Genomic DNA, 18,907 nt, shown 5'->3' with positions numbered 1-18,907 from the left:
GTTTTACCATTGTCTTTCCCCCAGTCTAGATGATATTACAAACTTACCACAGCATACAGTTATATCTTGTCTTAGCAGACAGGTTCTTTAATTACATATAGCCTTCGATGAACAAGATCACAGCACAAGGAGAGATATACACTGTACATGACTTCCTTATATACAGTTCATTTACACATAGCAATCACTGATTGGTTCCCAACTCATTGACTCAACTCAAACCCAGGATTGCATCATTCACAATCACCTGGACTAGGCCAGAACACATTCCCCAAATGAAGTTCTATGTACAGTTAATGCATGACTCAGCATTTCCAATAGAAACCCATTAGCAGTGCATGGCTCAGCTATATTACATTGCAATACATTGTAAAACCTGACAAAGGCTATGCTTGTTACACAGGCATTCAAGGTTTTGTGTGGATGGCAACTATGATGTTTTTTTAACAGATCATATGACATATTTCTTTTCTATCATAGAGAAAGTAACAGCTAATCGCGTCCTTTGGGGAAAAAAACAACGCATACAAGACAATTTCACTTCTGTTACTGCCACTTGCTTTATGCTTCAATGCCTATCTACAAAGTTCCAAACGTAAGCCATGTCAGAACTCTTAGCACTTCTGCACAACAACATCCCCACCAAAATGCTTATATTAGGGACAGATTTCGAGAACAATGTACACCAGATGTGTCGGGAAATGAGCAGGAAAACTCACTGTCCCAGTCCTTGAATAAGACGAAAGAAATCAATCGGACCTATGTGCTTTCGACTTGTAACAAGCTGGCGAGTGCTTCCCCTGCCCTTAAAAATGGAGGCAAGTTGACCCTTCAGAGAAGAACGGTGACAAGCAAAGAACAATCCAGTATAAATGCAACATGCGATGGTGAAAATACACAAACAGAAAAAAGACTGACCCTGCAGCGCCGTCAGAGGATTGGATCAACGGAGACTTCCAAAACAAACAATGCCAATGAGGCGAGAGGAGGAAACATTGCACTTTTATCACAAAAAAACAACACAACTTTGTTTCCAGCAAAAAGGAATAGCAATCATACTCCATCTGTTAAGACTGGTCCTCAGTCACTTACGCCCTGCAGGGATGTAAAGCTAAATCCTAGTATGAAAAATAATATGTCTTTGGATCCGGTTGGTTCAAACGGCTATAGGAGCTACACGCCTCTGAAACACAGGACACTAAGTACTGATTCCGAGAGTGAAAACGTGTCTCGGTTCTCCCTTTTCACTCCAGCAAAACCTGATAATAAGACATCTGCTGTTAAGTGCACCAAAGAAAGGAATTTCCATAAGGAAAATGGAATAGTCAACTTGCAAGATGATGATCTTAAAAATAAAAATTTGGAAAGACAGAAAACACCAAGAAAAGGAATGACAGATGGACCTAAATTTACCCCCAAATGCACGCCTGTTCAGCATGCTCAGACTTCTACTACCTCCGCTGGGAGAAATAAGACATTGAGCTCTGAAACAACATCACATGCTCTCAATATTAAAAATGGAAGGGTGCAAGAAAATACTAGATCTATCCAACAAATGTCTGTGCTGCAAGACGATACTCCGAAGCAGGACACATGCATTACAGACGACCCATTCAAAATTGAAAATAGTAAAGTTACTGTGGCTGTGAGAGTCCGCCCCTTCAGCGACAGGTATGTGACTACAGTTTTTAGGCATTATATCTCAAATTATATGAATTGTTATGTCCTTCTTGGAAGATAAAATGTAGCAAAACATTATGTCCAAACACTGTGGAACAGGTTGAGTATTGCTTGTCCCAAAGTCCAGGATGCTCCTAAATCTTTCACATATCTTCAAGTTATGTACCGTATATACTCGAGTATAAGCCGAACCGAATATAAGCTGAGGCACCTAATTTTATCACAAAAAACTGGAAAAACGTATTGACTCGATTATAAGCCGAGGGTGGGAAATGCATCCACTTTGGGTCAATTTCAAAACAAAAATAGATACCAATAAAATTACATTAATTGAGGCATCAATAGGCGAAATGTTTTTGAATATTTACATAAAACTGTAATTGAAGATAAGACTGTCCAACTCTGATGAAACCATTATGCTAACCTACTTCAATGTACATGTAATAAAAATAATAGAGTGAAATAACGGAAATGCAATAAAAACAGTAATAATAGAGTAAAATAATAAATTAGTAATAATAGGGTAAAATACTGTAAATGTAATAATAATAATAATAAATAGATTAAAACAATAAATAATAGGTTAAAATACTGTAAATGTAATAATAATACAGCAAAATAATGTAAATATAATAATAATAGAGTAAAATAATAAATGTAATAAAATAATACTAATAACAGAGTAAAAGAATAAATAGCATTCTTTGGAGGCTCCTTCTTTGGAGGCTTTTAAACAGAGGCTGGATGGCCATCTGTCAGGGGTGATTTGAATGCAATATTCCTACTTCTTGGCAGGGGGTTGGACTGGATGGCCCATGAGGTCTCTTCCAACTCTTTGATTATATGATTCTATGAAACTTCGCTCTTAGAAAGAAATTATTTTATTATTATTAGAATTCTTTTTAGAACATCAGTTAAACACATTTAATTGAAATGTAATTCTTAGTTTGCTATGAGCATTCTTAATCTGTTGCATTTAATTTTACCTCCTGTAAATAATGTTAACCTTCTGCCTTTATTCAGAGAGAAAAATGAAGAAAAGTTCCAGATCATTTCCATGGCTGGCCAAGAGACTGTTGTAAACCACCCAAACACAAAACAAACCTACAGTTTCAGCTTTGATTATTCCTTCTGGTCTTTCGATAAGAGCCATAACTTTGCAGGCCAAGAGATGGTCTATCAGTCCTTGGCAATTCCTCTCTTAGAAAGGGCCTTTGAAGGATACAACACCTGCCTTTTTGCATATGGACAGACTGGTTCGGGAAAGTCATACACGTAAGTTGTATTGGAAGGTTGCTGCTTTTTGGGTTGCTTTGAATCTGTGTTGCTTCCTAGTGTTTCCTTTGTCCATGATTTTAAGTGAATGAAATTTAAGCGAATAATGAAATTGCCGCAGTGCTGAGAAAATTACTTTTAGGTATGGAAATTAAATCAACTGAATCAAGATACATTGTCCTATGGAAGGATTTCATTCACTTAAAATCCTATGGACTGTGGCACATATTTTATCTAGTGGACTAGTGTTAAAATGGAGCTAACAGTTCTTGGAAATAATGGTATACAGTAGGACAGGGTTGCTGAATAATGTGGTGATGTACATGGAATTACTCTGTAAAGTGCTCTATAGGTGTTAAGGCAGTGGTTCTCAACCTGGGGGTCGCCTGGCCATTTTGGAGGGGTCGCGAGGCAGGCGAGGGGTCCTCCATGCGGGCCTGGCCCGTGCAAAGCCTGCCTTGCCTGCCTCGCTCTCCCACCATTCAGCGAGTGGGCAAGGCAGGCGAGGTGTCCTCTGTGCGGGCCTGGCCTGCGCAAAGCCCGCCACGCCTGCCTCGTTTACCCGCTATTTGGCAAGTAGATGAGGTAGATGAGGCGTCCGGCCTTGCTCTCCCACTATTCAGCAAGTGGGCGAAGCAGGCAAGATGTCCTCCTTGCGGACCTGGCCTGCGCAAAGCCCGCCTCGCTCTCCCACCATTCGGCGAGTGCGCAAGGCAGGCGAGGTGTCCTCTGTGCTGGCCTGGCCCGTGCAAAGCCCGCCACACCTGCCTCGCTCTCCTGCCATTCGGCGAGGTATGCGAGGCGTCCTCTGTGCGGGCCTGGCATGCACAAAGCCCGCCTCGCCTGCCTCGCTCTCCCGCTATTTGGCAAGTGGACGAGGCAGACGAGGCGTCCTGCCTCGCTCTCCCGCTATTCAGCAAGTGGGCGAAGCAGGCAAGAAGTCCTCTGTGCGGGTCTGGCCTGCGCAAAGCCCGCCTCGCTCTCCCGCCATTCGGCGAGGGAGCGAGGCAGGCGAAGGGTCCTCCATGCGGGCCTGGCCCGCGCAAAGCCCGCCTCGCCTGCCTCGCTCTCCCACCATTCGGTGAGGGAGCGAGTTAGGAGAGGGGTCTTCTGTGAGGGTGTCAGAGTGGTCACCAAAGACCATCAAAAAACAGTTTGGACTAATTCTATCGTTGCTGGGGTTCAGAATGCACTTTGATTGTAGGTCAACTATAAATCCCAACAACTAAAACTCCCAAATGTCAAGGTCTGTTTTCCCCAAACTCCACCAATGTTCACATTTGGGCATATTGAATATTTGTGGCAAGATTGGTCCAGATTCATCATTGTTTGAGTCCAGTGTGCTCTCTGGATGTAAGTGAACTACAACTCCAAAACTCAAGGTCAGTGCCCACCAAATCATTCCAGTATTTTTTTGTTGCTCATGGGAGTTCTGTATGCCAAGTTTGGTTCAATTCCATCATTGGTGGAGTTCAGAATGCTCTTTGATTGTTGGTGAACTATAAATCCCGGCAACTACAACTCCCAAATGATAAAATCAACCCCTCCAACCCCACCAGTAGTCCAATTTGGGCGTATTGGGTATTTAGTCCAGTGAATGAAAATACATCCTGCAGATTAGATATTTACATTACGATTCATAAAAGTAGCAAAATTACAATTATGAAGTAGCAACGAAAATAAATTGATTGTTGGGGGTCACCACAACATGAGGAACTGTAATAAGGGGTCGCGGCATTAGGAAGGTTGAGAACCACTGTGTTAAGGGCTATTAACACAACTTGGTACCATTACCAGAAGGCTAACCGAAATCACATGCTTGCTATAGCTTATCATTCAGTGTGAATTGCCTCAGCATAACACCATACCAGTTAAATATGCAATATTTTACTTCTTTTGAAATGCTAAAGGGATTTTACAGGGTTAACTATGTAACTAGAGGCTACAAATGAATATAATTCATAATAAATTGGGCCGCGGTAGAACAGCAGGTAAAACCGCCAGCTGCAAAAAATCTTGCTGATCTGAACGTTGGCAGTTCATGCCATGGGTTGGGGTGAGCTCCCTCCATCAGCCCTAGCTTCTACCCACCTAGCAGTTCGAAACCAGTAATGTGAGTAGATCAATAAAAACACAAAATCCAACACAAGCATGTGAAGCTGCTGCCTTGTTCGGCAGCCCTTCAAATATACAGAGCTATATTACAAACTATACATATACTGGGGAAGTACGGTTAGTGTGCTAAGGAGCGTGTGTGAGCACGCTTTGGCGGGGAGGTAAAAGGCGCCAATGCAGACATGCCGGCAATTTGATCAGGAAGGCATCAGCGGCATGGAAAATGGAACAACAGCACCTCCCCAAGGCTAGATGCCAAAAATGAAAAAGAGGGAAATCTTTCCCTCTGTCTATGTGCTGTCTTTGTTGCTAATTGTATAACAGCATTGAATGTTTGCCATATATGTATTCTATAATCTGCTCTGAGTCTTCCCGAGGAAATAGAGTGGAATATAAAGTATATTATTATTATTATTATTATTATTATTATTATTAGCCATCTCCTGCCATGCCTTGCTGTGTCCCAGTCTGTATATATGTGTTTTGTGTGTGTGTATATATTTCTGTATCTGTGTATGTGTGTGTGTGTGTGTGTATATATATAGGTGTATATATGTGTGTGCATATGTGTGTGTAGATGTGTATATATGTATGTATATATTTGTGTGTTTATATGTGTATATATATATTGTGTATATGTGTGGGCTTGTCTATATGCATATTTGTGTTTATCTGTATGTATTTCAGCATGTGTATATGTATATATGTGTGTGTATGTAGATGTATGTGCATGTATATTTGTGTGTGCTTGGGTATATATATACGTATGTGTCAGGTTTTACAATGTATTGCAATGTAATATAGCTGAGTCATGCACTACTAATGGGCTTCTATTGGGAATGCTGAGTCATGCATTGATTGTATATGGGGAATGTGTTCTGGCCTAGTCCAGGTAATTGCGAATGATGCAATCCTGGGTTTGAGTTGAGTCAATGAGTTGGGAACCAATCAGAGATTGCTATGTGTAAATGAATTGTATATAAGGAAGTCTTGTACAGTGTATATTTCTCCTTGTGCTGTGATGTTGTTTGTCGAAGGCTATATGTAATTAAAAGAACCTGTCTGCTAAGACAAGATATAACTGTGCTGTGGTAATATCATCTAGACTGGGGGAAAGACAATGGTAAAACTGACAATGGCTGGGCATGTGCTCAAGTGTCTGTAAAAGGTTCCAGCGTGGCTGCAGGCTGTGGGAGCAGTTGACTGAAAATACTGTGCAGGAAGAAGCTACTGGAAAGCACTGAAGTTGTGCAACTGATCTGCTGCTGAATTGTGAAGTTAATTGTGTGTGTATGTGTGCATGTGTATATGTATATGTATATGAGTTTGTGTGTGTGTGTGTATATATATATATATGGTGTATTTTGGAGTTTTTTAAGTCTGTTCTGCTGTTTTGTTTTGTTTTTGTTTTTTGTTTTTTAGGGGTGATGAACACTTGTTGGACTGTTAGGAGTATTGGGTCAAAATTTCATCTCAATTCATCCAGTGATTTCTGAATTATGTTAATCCCACAAATGAACATTACATTTTTGTTTATATAGATTATTATTAAGTTTAGCCCAATTATTCTGTGCGCTGCAGAATATGTTTTAAGTCTTTATTCCCAGTTGTTTGAATCTACCTAATAAGGTTACAGTTAGTAAATTTGTTATAATTGACCCAGTAAGGATACAGTTAGCAAATTTGTTATAATTGACCCAGTAAGGATACAGTTAGCAAATTTGTTATAATTGACCCAGTAAGGATACAGTTAGCAAATTTGTTATAATTTGTTATATTTTGTAGTCCCTTGATCAATATATGAGCAAGTTGCCAAACAAATCTATGAGAATGTTGTTCTCCTTTGCTTTGGAGAAAATGGCTAAATTTTCCAGTTCCAAAATCATATTAGACTTTACAGTATTCTGCAGAACAGTTTGCACATTTATTTTAAAGTAGGTATCTTTTAAATACCAGTCAGATGAAATCAGATCAAAAGACATCTGCTCTTGCAGAGTTGAAAAACACCTTGAGCTAATTAGTGAAATATTTATCATTACAGCATGATGGGCTTCGAGAACGATGAACGAGGAATAACACCGAGATTCTGTGAAGATCTCTTTAAACGAATAGAAGAAGCAGAAACCCAACAGGTATTAATGATACTGTGATCCTGTCCTTGTTAGGTGATTTTATTTATTTATTTATTTACAGCTTTTATATTCTGCCCTTCTCACCCCGCAGGGGACTCAGGGCGGATTACAGTGTACACATATATGGCAAACATTCAATGCCAATTTTTGACATACAAACATACTTACTTACTTACTTACATACAAACATATACAGACATACACAGAGGCTATTTAACTTTTTTTCTGGCCGCCAGGGGAGCTGTCGCTTTCATCGTCCATCTGCGACGCTGATGAAGCACTTCCGCATTCCCCGCATGCTTTCCCACTGGAATGCTTTGCTGGAGTCTTCTTTATGGCCTCATAAATCAGTTAATTTAGCCTCCCCACACTTTAAGGTGGTGCCTAATTTTCCTACTTGACAGATGCAACTGTCTTTCGGGTTGCAAAGGTCGACAACAGGCTACACACAATTGGTTGGAAACCCACTCCAACCCGGGCTGGCTTCGAACTCATGACCTTTTGGTCAGAGTGATCTTAATGCAGCTGACACTCGGCCGGCTGCACCACAATCCCTGTGATACTCCTGGAAAAAAGGAAGCTCATCTTTGAGCCCATCACCAGTTTTATAATTTGAAAGAAAGTTAGTTTTTGTTTTCAAACTGCATCTTTTTACTGAGACACTCAAGATTGTTACATTTCTTTATAAACTAACCTCTGGTGTTTTTTTGTCTTCTTTAGATTGCTTATCATCTTGAAATGAGTTATTTTGAAGTTTACAATGAAAAAATTCATGACTTGCTCGTCTTCAGGCGGGAAACTGGACAGAAGAAAGAACCTGTAAGTTACTATTTGTGTTTTGTATGACCTAGTCTATGACAGAGGTTCTCAAACCGTTTAAACTGGGGGCCAGTTCACTGTCCCTTAGACCGTTGGAGGGCCAGACTATAGGTTTTAAAAAAAAATCAATAAAAAAATGCCTATGCACATTACACATATCTTATTTTGCTGTGTGGAAGGGCCCTTAGAGGGGGTTCTTTCTAGCCCTCTTTAGGCAGTAATTCCAGGAGCAGAGAATGGGAAATCTTCCTATTTCTAGTCTGAACAAAATCTGGCTACCAGTATTTAAAAAACTCTAAAATTATAACTGTAAATAAAGAACAACACTCAAACACAGGGGAACTCCAGACAAGAAACAATCAGGACCAGCTAATCACATCTCAACAAAGGTTTTTCCCTAAAAACTGTCAGGCTATGAAATGGTAATCAAGGTGGCCAATTGAAACATTCATACCTACCTCCAACAGACAAGAGTTCTTTCTCCCACCCAGGATCTTCCACAATTATCCTACTTAAAGGTTTTCCTCTAACATGAAGTCCAGTTGTGTCTGTCTCTGGAGTGTGGTGCTCATCTGCATTTCTAAGTCGAAGAGCCAGCGTTGTCCGTAGACACCTCCAAGGTCATGTGGCCGGCATGACTGCATGGAGCGCCGGGGCAGCCTCCCTTGGCTGGCTCACGCTGCCCATCGGACTCGATGGGCAGCGTGAGCCTGCCAAGGGAGGAGCAGCCCCGCATGGCCTACTTGTGCGTAAAGCACCAAGCCAGGCAGAGCAGCTGCCCTTGGCTGGCGCACGCTGAACATCGGGCCTGACGGATAGCGTGAGCCAGCCAAGGGAGGGGCAATGTGTGGGTGTGGGGGGGCGCTCCTCCTCCGCGGGCCGGAAGTGGCCCGCGGGCCGTAGTTTGAGGACCCCTGGTCTATGAGAACACTAACAGTTTATGAGTCTCCTTGTGGAGAGAAAAGGAAGTATATAAATAAAAACAACAATAACAACAACACCTTTAGATATACAGACAGCCCTGCACATTTGCTGGGGATAGAGACAAAGGCTTGGCTTCAAAGATCCCATAGAGTCAGGCTTTGATGAAAGAAATGATCAAAAATACACACATTTTGTGCTGGAAGACAAAGGCTCAAGCTGTGGTTTGTGAGAGTAGTGGTTGGACAGGCCTTCTTCTTGCACTCATTAACACCACTGCCATTTGTTTATTTCTTTACAACATTTATATGCTACCCTTCTCACCCTGAAGGGTACTCAGAGCGGCTTACAAGATATATATACACATAAAATATATTATATTATTAGCACAGTGCAATATCAGTATTATATATTACTATATTGTACTATACCATTATATTGTAATATTATTAGTAATACATGTAATATAAAATATATAATTATAATATTTTATTATTATTAGTATTATATTGTATTACATTTTAATATTATAAATATTATATGTATATACAATATATTATATTATATTATATTATATTATATTATATTACGTTATTAGTAAAGCACAGGAGATAAGATGGAACTGTCTTCTGCCCCCCTCTTTCTTCATTCTGGACCAGAGAAGCAGTTGATGCTGGGTGGGTGGGTGGGTGGCTCCTGACCGATGACATAGGAAGGAGACAAGATGGAACTGTCTTCTGCCCCCTCTCTCTTCATTCTGGACCAGAAAAGCAGTTGATGCTGGGTGTGTGGGGAGGGGGGGGGGCTCCTGTCCGATGACACAGGAAGGAGACAAGGTGGAACTGTCTTCTGCTCCCCTCTCTCTTCACTCTGGACCAGAGAAGCAGTTGATGCTGGGTGGGGGGCTCCTGACCGATGACACAGGAAGGAGACAAGATGGAACTGTCTTCTGCCCCCCTCTCTCTTCATTCTGGACCAGAGAAGCAGTTGATGCTGGGTGTGGGGAGGGGGGGGGGCTCCTGTCCGATGACACAGGAAGGAGACAAGGTGGGACTGTCTTCTGCCCCCCCTCTCTCTTCACTCTGGACCAGAGAAGCAGTGGATGCTGGGTGGGGGGGGGGGCTCCTGACCGATGACATAGGAAGGAGACAAGATGGAACTGTCTTCTGCCCCCCCCCCTTTCACTCAGGACTAGAGAAGCAGTTGATGCTGGGGGGGGGGGGGTCCCAACCAATGACATAGGAAGGAGACAAGATGCAACTGTCTTCTGCCCCCCTCTTTTTTCACTCTGGACCAGAGAAGCAGTTGATGCAGGGGGGGGGGGGGTGTCCTGACCGATGAAGGAGACAAGATGGAACTGTCTTCTCCCCCCCCCCCCCCCTCACTCTGGACGAGAGAAGCAGTCTGATAGTTGCTGCAGATCTGTTTGTGTATTGAGCTACATCTTGAATATTTACCATTTAAATGGTGAGAAAGTATAATAGCTCACAAAATTGTATATTTGGCTAATTATTTTGCTCCTATAGGATCCTGGTTATTATTTTCGCACCATATATGTGCTTTCTGTTGTTATAAGCTTCTAAATAGATGTTTATACTTAGGCTAGCATTAGCAAGGATGTATAGTGACCAACATTTGTTTTCTTGGGGACCATGCGGCTTCTATATGGTAATCTACCAGGTATGAGGTATGCTCATGCATGAGCAAGATATGGTTCACAAGAAGCCCATTTAAAATTTATCTCCTTGAACCGCAGGGTGGCATTTCTTTTTCTCTCTACTTTTTTGAATATGCTGTTTTTGTTTCCCCGTTGAAAGTGTTTGGTTCTCATACTATTTTGTTTTATGTGAACACTTTTGACAACTTTTACTGGTTTTATAATAAAATAAAGTGTGAACAAGTTTGTTTCAATTTTTTTAAAATTGGTAGAACGGAAAACTGTAGTTTTTGAACAATTATACTATGTAACATGATTTTTGTTACATAGTGTAATTGATTTTTCTGATGGGTTCTATAATTAAAAACATGGATTTTTTTTTGTTTTTGTGGGACATCCTGCAGCACATTTTGCTGTAATTTGTTTTATTGAATATCTCATTGAGGTTCAACCAATACAACATAGTTTGTGGCAGCCACAAAAATGGAGTTTCTGGGGTATAACAGCTACTTTCAAAGTAAGTACTGCACAATTAAACAGGAAATAACACTTTCAAAACAGGAACAGGATTTTTTTTTCAAATTTTGTTATATATGACCGAATCATATCTCTGACCATCATTGTCTTTTCTGATAAACAGCTTCGTGTGAGAGAACATCCAGTCTTTGGGCCATATGTGGAAGACCTGACAGTGTAAGTCTTTACTGTGCTGACCTGCATCATGACTTGATTGTTATTAACACTAGAAGTCAACAACTGATCAAATAGACATTCCCTCTAACAATCCCATAAGTATGGACTTGAAATGTGTGTAGAATCTGTCGTTGAGTCATCTGTTAGCTTTATGTGAAGCTATTTGATGTTTAAGCTGCAAGCTTGGTAGGATTTCTCTTAAGTGCAATTTAATTTTTTCCTATTAGATAAAATTATTGTTTTTTTTTCCTTTTAGGAATGTTATTACTTCTTATTCAGATATTCAGGCAAGTGTTTTATTATTTCGATAGTTGGAATTATAAATATGTTTTTCAAGTTAATATGTGAAAATTTTGTTATTGGTTTTCAGTGACTATAAATAAAAGATTGTAGAGCAATGGAGAAAATAGTTTTGACATCTTCCGTGCTTCTGCATAAGTTAGTGGTACAAGCCAGTTTTAATACTAGTGACACAGTAATACTATTAATACAATATTAACACAGCTGAAGAGGCAGTTAGTATTAGAATCCTGGTACGATTAGAAAGATATTGCCAATGGGGTATATCATCTAGCAAATGCCAGGCAGTATATCAGAAGTCCAGCTAGCACAGCGTTTCTCAACCTGGGGGTCGGGACCTCTGGGGGGGGGGGTTGTGAGGGGGTGTCAGTGAGGTCACCAAAGACCATGAGAAAACACAGTGTTTTCTGTTGGTCATGTGGGTTCTGTGTGGGAAGTTTGGCCCAATTCTATCACTGGTGAGATTCAGAATGCTCTTTGATTGTAAGTCAGTGGTTCTCAACCTGGGGTCCCCAGATGTTTTTGGCTTTCAACTCCCAGAAATCCTAACAGCTGGTAAACTGGCTGGGATTTCTGGGAGTTGTAGGCCAAAACACCTGGGGACCCACAGGTTGAGAACCACTGTTGTAAGTGAAATATAAATCCCATCAAGTACAATTCCCAAATGTCAAGGTCTATTTTCACCAATCTCCTCCAGTTTTCACATTTGAGCATATTGAGTATTTGTGCCAAGTTTGGTCCAGATCCATCCTTGTTTGAGTCCACAGTGCTCTCTGGATGTAGGTGAACTACAACTCCAAAACTCAAGGTCAATGCCCACCAAACCCTTCCGGTATTTTCTGTTGGTCGTGGGAGTTCTGTATGCCAAGTTTGGTTCAATTCCATTGTTGGCGGAGTTCAGAATGCTCTTTGATTGTAGGTGAACTATAAATCCCAACAACTACAACTCCTAAATGACAAAATCAATCCTCCCCCCACCCCCCAAACCCCACCAGTATTCAAATTTGGTCATATTGGGTATTTGGGCCAAATTTGGTCCAGTGAATACATCCTGCATATCAGATACTTACATCCTGCATAACATATTTACATTACAATTCACAACAGCAGCAAAATTGCAGTTATGTAGTAGCAACAAAAATAATGTTATGGTTGGGGGTCACCACAACATGAGGAACTGTATTAGGAAGGTTGAGAAACACTGAGCTAGCAGAAAGCAGCAGTCCTTGGAGAGGGTGCAGGAACTGGGGAATGGAGTTGGGCTTCCATTCCCAGTCAGTATGGGCTGGTAAGGGATAATGGCCATTGACATCCCCTATCAAAGAGTTTCTACCCCCATTCTTAGATTTGCCTGTATATGTGTTCGTGCATGTTGCCAGCAGATATATTCAAATGTTGTGTCACATTAAAATCAAATATTTCCAGTCATGGGATAAACTGAAAATTAAATTAAATATAGCTGTGTTTTTTGTCAGTTTAAACTTGTTCCAGTGTCTTTTAAAATGTTCATTTAATGCGATTTCTCAAAGTGTCTGAACTTGCCTTTATTTTTCACCAGCGCTGGCTTCAGTTAGGAAATAAACACAGAGCGACTGCGGCCACAGGCATGAACGACAAGAGTTCTCGGTCTCATTCTGTTTTTACCCTGGTGATGACACAAACAAAGGTATGAAAAAAATATACTTGGATGTGTTTGAAATTGAGTAAATCAGCTGCCCTCTTCTTCTTTGTATACTGTGTAAAGCAGGGGTCCTCAAACTAAGGTCCAGGGGCCGGATACGGCCCTCCAAGGTCATTTATCCGGCCCTCACTCAGGATCACCCTAAGTCTGAAATGACTTGAAAGAACACAATAGCAACAGGAATTCATTCATGTTTTTTTCAAAATATAATCCGGCCCTCCAACAGTTTGAGGCACAGTGACCTGGTCCTCTGTTTAAAAAGTTTGAGGACCCCCTGGTGTAAAGAGTCTTAATGTGTTTTATTAGGAAAATATGCAAAAAACCATTGACTGATCATTGTTTCTCAAACTATTCTCCTCCAGATGTTTTGGACTCCCAGAAATGCCAGCCAATTTACCAGTTGTTAGGAATTGTGAAAGTTGAAGTTCAAAGCATCTGAAGGAGTAGAGTCTGAAAAACACTAGTATAACCGTTCTTAATTGTGTTACTTTGTAGCCTTTGTTTTTACTGGGCTTGGTCCTCATGTAAGCTGCCCCGAGTCCCTTTGGGGAGACGGAGGCGCGATATAAGAATAAAGTTATTATTATTATTATTATTATTATTATTTTGTTATTATTATTATTAACTGTTAGTTTCGAAGTTGGTGGAGGGAGAGTGAGGGGTGGCTTTGTGTTGGACAAGACCACTGGGAAAAGTTGGAAAGGGGGGAGGGGAAGGTCCGAACTGAGTGAAGCAAGAAGACATTTGGTTCTGCCTCCTTCTTGCCACCCCTTTCCTTTTGTTTTGTTGCTGTGGACCGACCCTCAAGTCCGAGGAAAGAAGGCAGACACTGAGGATGAAGCCTCGGCCGACCATGCTGCTCTGGCTGTGGATTGGTGCCTGGATCTCAGATCCTGCCACCACAATAGACGTCACATAGCCTATTTGTTTATGTGCTGTTTAATTCCTAGCAAACATTGTGAAAGCACAAGTACAATAAAAGTAGTTTTATATGTCCTAATAAGTTCTAATTTGAATCGAACAGAGGTGGGCATGAAATTAATGAAAATTTGATCTTTAATAAGGTGATCCTCACATTTATTTCTCAACTCTGGGTGGAACAATAGTATGTAAAAACTAAAAAATGCAATATGCAAAAACTAAAAAAAATGAAAACAATATATAACATAAAGCAACACTCCTTCCTTCATCAAAACTACCCTACAAGTGTTAGCTGCAATCAGCCTTTGTAAAAAATGGTCAATGGCTTCCCATTGAATCCTGGTAGTAGATGGTTCATGATGTCTTAGTGTGTTAGCAAAGAAATGATTTAGTTTTTAAAAAGATCACTAAAATATAAGATGATTTATGGACTTATTTTGATCTGTCTTTATAGATGCAGGTTAGGTGTTGGGACTACGAAATGTAAAGTGAATTTCATAAAGAAGAAGAAGGGGTTAAAGGGAGATAAACAGAGGAGGAGGAGAAAGAGTGAATGAATTTGGGAAAAGATAGCATTGCCAGGACAAGACATTTGGGTCAGAGGTAGAAGGAGATTAGGCTGACCTGACAGTGATAGGAGGGAGAATAATAATAGTAATAATAATAGTAATAATAATAATAATAATAATAATTTATTTATTGTATTGTATTGTCGAAAGCTTTCATGGCCGGAATCATTGGGTTGTTGTAGGTTTTTTTCGGGCTATATGGCCATGTTCTAAAGGCATTTCTCCTGACGTTTCGCCTGCATCTATGGCAAGCATCCTCAGAGGTAGTGAGGTCTGTTGGAACTAGGAAAAAGGGTTTATATATCTGTGGAATGACCAGGGTGAGACAAAGGACTCTTGTCTGCTGGAGCTAGGTGTGAATGTTTCAACCGACCACCTTGATTAGCATTTGATTGCCTGGCAGTGCCTGGAGCAATCTTTTGTTGAGAGGTGATTAGATGTCCTTGTTTGTTTCCTCTCTGTTGTTGTGCTGTTCTAATTTTAGAGTTTTTTAATACTGGTAGCCAGATTTTGTTCATTTTCATGGTTTCCTCCTTTCTGTTGAAATTGTCCACATGCTTGTGGATTTCAATGGCTTCTCTGTGTAGTCTGACATGGTGGTTGTTGGAGTGGTCCAGCATTTCTGTGTTCTCGAATAATATGCTGTGTCCAAGTTGGTTCATCAGGTGCTCCGCTATGGCTGACTTCTCTGGTTGAAGTAGTCTGCAGTGCCTTTCATGTTCCTTGATTCGTGTTTGGGCAATGCTGCGTTTGGTGGTCCCTATGTAGACTTGTCCACAGCTGCATGGTATCCGGTAGACTCCTGCAGAAGTGAGAGGATCCCTCTTATCCTTTGCTGAATGTAGCATTTGTTGGATTTTCTTGGTGAGTCTGTAGATAGTTTGTATGTTGTGTTTCCTCATCAGCTTCCCTATGCGGTCAGTGGTTCCCTTGATGTATGGCAAGAACACTTCTCCTCTGGGTGGATCTTTGTTTTTACTCTCATGGCTTGTTCTCAGTCTTGCAGCTCTTCTGATGTCTGAGGTGGAGTATCCATTGGCCTGTAAAGCCTAGTTTAAGTGGTTCAGTTCATCTTGGAGGAGGTGGGGTTCGCAGAATCTTTTTGCACGGTCTGCCAAGGCTTTAATGGTGCTTCTTTTTTGACTTGGGTGATGGTTGGAGTTTTTATGTAGATATCTATTTATTTATTTGACCAGTCATATGACCATTTCAAAATACAACAGAAATAAAATACAAGGCAAAAAGGAGAAGACAGCAGCTGACCTTCTATTTACAGTCAGGGAAAAAGATTGCACAGAAAGATTATTTTTGTTTTGAAACAAAGAAACACAGGATGTTTACTAACAGAAAAAGACACAGATGCTAAGCTGAAGGATAAGCTGAGAGAGGAAATCTACAGACAGGAAAGAAGGAGAAAAAGGACGTTGTGATTAAGTGTGTATGTGTACGAGTTTCCATCAATTTCAGACTATTAAACCCATGTTGCAGAAATAGTCAAATGTAGCCCTTTCTTGGTGATTTCTTGACTTGACTTGATTGTCGACCACCCAACCCTTAGTTCATCTACAGAATGAAATTATTATATTTTAATCTCCTTGTTTATAGTCTTTGATTGGGAAGTAAAAAGACTAGAGATATTGGGGCACTGTCCATCAACATAGGAATAGATGTCTAACTGTTTTGGTTTTTTTTTACATTTCAGACAGATATTGTGGAAAAGAAGGAACATGAACATAGAATTATCAGTCGTGTTAATCTAGTAGACCTTGCAGGTAGCGAACGCTGCTCTGCAGCTCGGACTAGTGGAGAAAGATTGAAGGTAAAATGTAAAATTTACTCTCTTGAGCGTCAGGCTGTTCTCCAGTGGAATAAATTTCTCTGTTGGTCTCTGTGCCGCATAAACTTTAGTCAAAATTGTGATACAGCAATACCTAATGTGCAGAACAAGAAAGTACTACATAGATCCATCTTGGTTACTCCTTTCTTCCTCTATACAGGAAGGCGTGAGTATAAACAAATCCCTTTTAACTCTGGGGAAAGTTATTTCTGCTCTTTCAGAGCAAAATCAGAACAAGAAGAAGGTATTCATTCCATACCGTGAATCTGTCCTTACATGGTATGTACATATTTTATATATGATACAGTTTTTGTTTTGATGTTTTGGTATGCTATTCTTAATTTTTTTTCTTTTATTTTTATTCATGTTTTAAACTATTAAATGTTCTCAACGATTTAACTATATTTTAATGATAAGCTTTTACAAGCTTCTGCATGTTTTTATCTTATTTATAAATTGTTTTGAGTCCTGCTTGTTTTGAGTGAATAGAGGGGGGGCCAGGGGACAGTTCCACCTTGTCTCCTGCATATGTCAACAGTTGGGGACCGCTCCCCCAACACCAACTGCTGCGCTGGGCCAGAGTGAAGGGGGGGGGGGCAGAGGACAGATCTACCTTGTCTTCTGCATATATGTCATCAATTGGGGGCCTTGTCCCCTTCCTGCTCTAGGCTAGAGTGAAGGGGGGGGGGGCAGAAGACAGTTCCACCCTGTCTCCTGTGCTATGCCACTAATATAATAAATATAATGTAATGTAATATAATATAATATAATATAATATAATATACATATACATATACATATAATATTTATAATATTATAATGTAATACAATATACTACTACTACTACTAATATGATATTATAATTATATGTTTTATATTACATGTAATATTACTAATAATATTACAATATAATGGTATAGTACAATATAGCAATATATAATACTGATATTGTACTATGCTAATAATATAATACAGGGTTAGTCAAAATGCATAGGCCAATAAGCCATTCAATTGAATGGCTTATTGGCCTATGCATTTTGACTAACCCTGTATATTGTATGTATATATATATCTTGTAAGCCCTTCTGAGTCCCCTTTGGGGTGAGAAGGGTGGCATATAAATGTCGTAAATAAATAAATAAATAATACCTATGGAGAAAAGGCAGGCTAAAAAGAGAATATAATGGGCAAAGTCACTATCTTGACTCACACCTTTAGTCATAACCGGAAACTTGTGGCTATATTTGAATTCATTGTTACTGTGTTGGAAGTCATATTGTCTGGCCTCATTGGGAAAAAGTACTTTATCTTTCTTGTCTTTTCCTCTAACTGAAGGCTGTTGAAAGAAAGCCTTGGTGGAAATTCGAAAACTACTATGATTGCCACAGTTAGCCCTGCTGCCAGAAATGTAGAGGAAACTCTTAGTACTCTTCGCTATGCTCAGCAAGCTTGTTACATAGTCAACATTGCCAAAGTAAATGAGGACATCAATGCTAAGTTAATTCAAGGTAATTATATTCCTTTAAAAGTGCCATTTCACACGGTCTTGCTAATCCGGAGTCTAGAGCAGTGGTTCCCAACCCGTGGTCCGTGGATCATGCGTGGTCCACAAGAACGCAAATATAGTCTGAGCCTCACCATTGATACACCATTGCCTCAAAACCACGTGGCAATGAGAGCAGCTGGTCTTGCAAAACCCTCTTATAGTGCCAAGGCAATGGCGATGTCAGGAGGGGAGAGGCTGACTACCCACAAAAGATTACTACCACATCAGCTCTAGATTATTAAATATGGTTTTCTGTGGGTGAGCAGATGGCGACAACTGGATGGCATATGTTCTGTATCAGAAACTTGAGCTGATGTGGTTTATATAATGCGGTTTTGTTAATCAGCACTCCAAATAGCCAAACTGAATCTAAAGTTGCCCAAAAAATTATTTGTAAACCTTTTGGTCTAATGTTGGAGAGTGGTCCCTGGTCAAAGTGGTCCCTGGTCAAAAAAAAAAAAAAAAAAAAAGGTTGGGAACTACTGGTCTAGAGCAGGGGTCCTCAAACTAAGGCCTGGGGGCCGAATACGGCCCTCCAAGGTCATTTACCCGGCCCTTGCTCAGAGTCAACCTAAGTCTGAGACAACTTGAAAGCACACAATAACAACAATCCTGTCTCATCAGCCAAAAGCAGGCCTGCACTTCCCATTGAAATATTAATGTTAGTATTTGTTAAAAGTGTTCTTCATTTTAATTATTAAATTTTAAGTGTTTTTTGCACTACAAATAAGATATTTGCAGTGTGCATAGGAATCCATTCA

At 40.2% G+C, this 18,907-nt stretch overlaps 1 protein-coding gene across 1 annotated transcript in view; it reads left to right on the top strand.

Annotated features, from left to right (window-relative positions):
- The window catches only part of KIF14 (kinesin family member 14), a 59,618-nt gene that overhangs the window by 3,653 nt on the left and 37,058 nt on the right, over window positions 1–18,907 (top strand). Inside the window, exons 2-11 of the mRNA XM_060774574.2 lie at window positions 481–1,671; window positions 2,704–2,955; window positions 7,112–7,202; window positions 7,923–8,021; window positions 11,240–11,292; window positions 11,549–11,579; window positions 13,151–13,258; window positions 16,466–16,582; window positions 16,761–16,879; window positions 17,936–18,108. Of these exons, the coding sequence (XP_060630557.2) occupies window positions 572–1,671; window positions 2,704–2,955; window positions 7,112–7,202; window positions 7,923–8,021; window positions 11,240–11,292; window positions 11,549–11,579; window positions 13,151–13,258; window positions 16,466–16,582; window positions 16,761–16,879; window positions 17,936–18,108 (2,143 nt within the window). The 5' untranslated portion in view covers window positions 481–571. The remainder of the gene's footprint in view (window positions 1–480; window positions 1,672–2,703; window positions 2,956–7,111; window positions 7,203–7,922; window positions 8,022–11,239; window positions 11,293–11,548; window positions 11,580–13,150; window positions 13,259–16,465; window positions 16,583–16,760; window positions 16,880–17,935; window positions 18,109–18,907) is intronic.

Source organism: Anolis sagrei, chromosome 4 (genome assembly GCF_037176765.1).
Source record: "Anolis sagrei isolate rAnoSag1 chromosome 4, rAnoSag1.mat, whole genome shotgun sequence".
Taxonomy (NCBI): domain Eukaryota; kingdom Metazoa; phylum Chordata; class Lepidosauria; order Squamata; family Dactyloidae; genus Anolis; species Anolis sagrei.
Note: the sequence above shows the minus strand (reverse complement) of the source record. Positions and strands in the feature narration are given on the sequence as shown.